The sequence below is a fragment of the Pseudochaenichthys georgianus genome, chromosome 18 (assembly GCF_902827115.2).
Source record: "Pseudochaenichthys georgianus chromosome 18, fPseGeo1.2, whole genome shotgun sequence".
NCBI classification, from domain to species: domain Eukaryota; kingdom Metazoa; phylum Chordata; class Actinopteri; order Perciformes; family Channichthyidae; genus Pseudochaenichthys; species Pseudochaenichthys georgianus.
Window position 1 is genome coordinate 2,609,601 of NC_047520.1, and position 3,187 is coordinate 2,612,787.

General features: G+C 44.9%; 1 protein-coding gene across 1 annotated transcript in view; it reads left to right on the forward strand.

The window, feature by feature from the left end:
* The window catches only part of col4a5 (collagen, type IV, alpha 5 (Alport syndrome)), a 68,055-nt gene continuing 64,868 nt past the window's right edge, over positions 1-3,187 (forward strand). Inside the window, 1 exon segment of the mRNA XM_071206492.1 lies at positions 1-272. Coding sequence (XP_071062593.1) covers positions 183-272 — 90 coding nt within the window. The 5' untranslated portion in view covers positions 1-182.

The following is a 3,187-nucleotide window of genomic DNA, read 5'->3' on the forward strand; positions in this document are numbered from 1 at the left end:
GCGCAGCCACAGCCAGGACCACTGGAGCCTCTGCACGCGCAACAAACAGCCGAGAACAAGTGCCTTTCTGACCATTTTCTATTTCACTGAGAAGCAAGTGTGCAGAGGGGGAATTAGGGCTATGCCTCGCGAGTAGAAAGAACGTAGATTTTGTGAGTGGTGTCCTGTTTAATTCCCACAAGATGAATAAAGACTTGAAGAGCCTGAGCCAGCTCGCCGTGCCTCTGCTGCTTTTCGCCCTGTGCGTCGCGGTGCAGCGAACCGAGTCAGCGGTAAGTGCCTTTAAACTTTTTTGCAAAGATTTTTTACAGATTTAAGGGCTTTTCCCTCCGCGAACGCCCCGCACTGAGAGACCTATCTTCGGTCAGCCGGCACCGGGACTCCACCGGCTCCAACCACGATTTATAAATAGAGAGGCTGCTTTATAACAAGTGCTTCTGCTCGCATACTAATCATATTACCGATTCTCCGGTTGATGCATTCAAACAACCGCACGTTTTCACGCCTTTACAGAGGCTTTTGTGGCACTTTTTAACGAGCTTCACGGGCTCTGCTTTGTAGTTTCATGGGAGAATCGGACGGAGTTTCTGTCCCTCTTTGCGCATCACGTTTCTTCCTCCCTGCTGGAGGCAACCTGTAGCAACACGCCGACCATACTGCACTTTACCCAGCCTGAACATACTTTAATTCCTGTTATGAATAACTTAAACATTAGATGTGTGTGTGTGGAGAAGTGTGGCGACGCTGAGTCTTCCTCTCCCTCCACTAGTGTGTCTTTAAATCAGATTAATAATGTTAATCCTGCTCTGACACATACAAAACAGTCTGATACTAGCTTTTTCTTAAATATCCTGTGCGTAGTTACGCTTGGTTTCATCCATTTCCACCCCATAAGAGCGGGAATGTGATTTTCAGCAGCTTTATTAAGGTGCATCTCCCCTGCAGGTGTGTTTTATGTTGACAGCACATTCTTCTATTGGAGTATAGACACTAAAAGCCATCTTTATTGCTCCCCCTAACACCATGCAGACTTCGATTCTGTGCAGAAACAAGACTTTTAGTGGCTGTTTTATCACCTAACATGCCTCATTCAGATGTATTAGCATCCAGGAGCTGTGTGTGTGTGTGTGTGTGTGTGTGTGTGTGTGTGTGTGTGTGTGTGTGTGTGTGTGTGTGTGTGTGTGTGTGTGTGTGTGTGTGTGTGTGTGTGTGTGTGTGTGTGTGTGTGTGTGTGTGTGTGTGTGTGTGTGTGTGTGTGTGTGTGTGTGTGTGTGTGTTCCCTCTGCATGAGTTAAAGTGGCTGCAGCTCTCCAACTTCCCCATCAAACTCCAGTCTGTCCGCTTCTCATGTATAATACTCCATCTGTGTTATGAATATTCACACGGCATTAATCATTCATGAGCTGCATATTAGCCCCGCCCACATTCAAGGCGTGTCCAATCAGGTCTGCACACTCGCCGTTCATCAGTATGTATGGCATGAAGACTTTTCACTGCTCCAGCTTTGATACATGTCATCTTGAATCTTCCTGTGGCAGTATTTCATTATGTAACAGTGAACACGGGGCGGACATCATGTGACATGTTGAGGAACGCTTTAAATCTATTTCTCTAGGAGGTAAATAGGTCCTAATGTCAACATGTCAACATGTCAACATGTATACCCTTAAGTGTATGGTCAGTGACTAATAGAAGATGCTCACTTAGTAGAATATTGTCAATCAAGTGTTATCTCTTAAAGGCGTGTTTGGAGATGTCGTCTATATTACATGCGTGACAGAGGGGCTGTCATTGTCGCCATGGAGATGGAGGGGGGTCCATTTTCTATATAGGAATGTGGCAACCCCCCCCTACCTCTTGAGTAGGATGAGGAAGTTCAGAGGGGAGAGGGTGAAGATGGATAGAAGAGACACACAAAACATCAAGTTAAGGTTCATAAAAGATCAATGATGGAGCGGGAAAGTCCACTCATGACCTCGGGAGCAATTTGTGTTCACTTATTTTAACGTTCAACCACATCTCACACATTTCAGGAGTGCTTGGAGGTGGATCGGGGTGTGGAAACAGTGATTGGTGTTGTTGCACGGCCTTTTTTTCACTTTCTACCTCTACACACACACACTTTCTCTCACACACACACATTGCAGTTTGTCCTGGTTATGTCTGACCCGCGCCAGTGTTCTCACTGAGGCCCCCTAGTGGAGACGGTGTGTATTACACACAACCACTGATCTCTGTGTTCATGTTGATTTTGTTTTAATCACTTTTCACATAAGTAAACATGCAGTTCTAAACAGATTTGATACTAAATATGATCTCCTTTTCTTTCCTAATTATGTGTAAACTGTCCTATTTTTTTGGCAACTAAGATTCCTTTAAATCCACTTAAGAAAGTACTTTTTTCTTATATGCACAAATTGACATCTGGGTATGCATGGTTTACATAAGACAGCGCAGATAAGGATAACAGGGATACATCTGCAACTACATTGAAACATATGTACACACATACCCAGGGCCTCTTATTCATTTAGTAACTTTTTAAACAACAGATTCTAACGCATCGCTGTTTCTTAGCTTTTTGGTCATGTGTGTGTGTGTGTGTGTATGTGTGTGTGCAGTATTAATCCTCACCCAGATATGATCTCCTCTCCATAGAGCCAGGTGAGGGAGTTCAGAGGTAATGTATACCTGTAGGTTCTCCTTTGAACCCGTCATGCAGCACAACCACAAACACACACTTAATTTGATGCATGCTTCCCTGTGCACACACACACACACACACACACACACACACACACACACACACACACACACACACACACACCTTTTACCTGACCCACATCCCAGGTGGAGCTGTGTGTGTGTGTGTGTGTGTGTGTGTGTGTGTGTGTGTGTGTGTGTGTGTGTGTGTGTGTGTGTGTGTGTGTGTGTGTGTGTGTGTGTGTGTGTGTGTGTGTGTGTGTGTGTGTGTGTGTGTGTGTGTGTGTGTGTGTGTGTGTGTGTGTGTGTGTGTGTGTGTGTGTGTGTGTGTGTGTGTGTGTGTGTGTGTGTGTGTGTGTGTGTGTGTGTGTGTGTGTGTGTGTTAGCCATAACATCCTCATATCGCAGAGATACATCTGTCATGTTTTCTCATCTGATCTCTCAGATTGTTGCTTTCTTTGACTTCCTTTAAGAGCATGTCTTA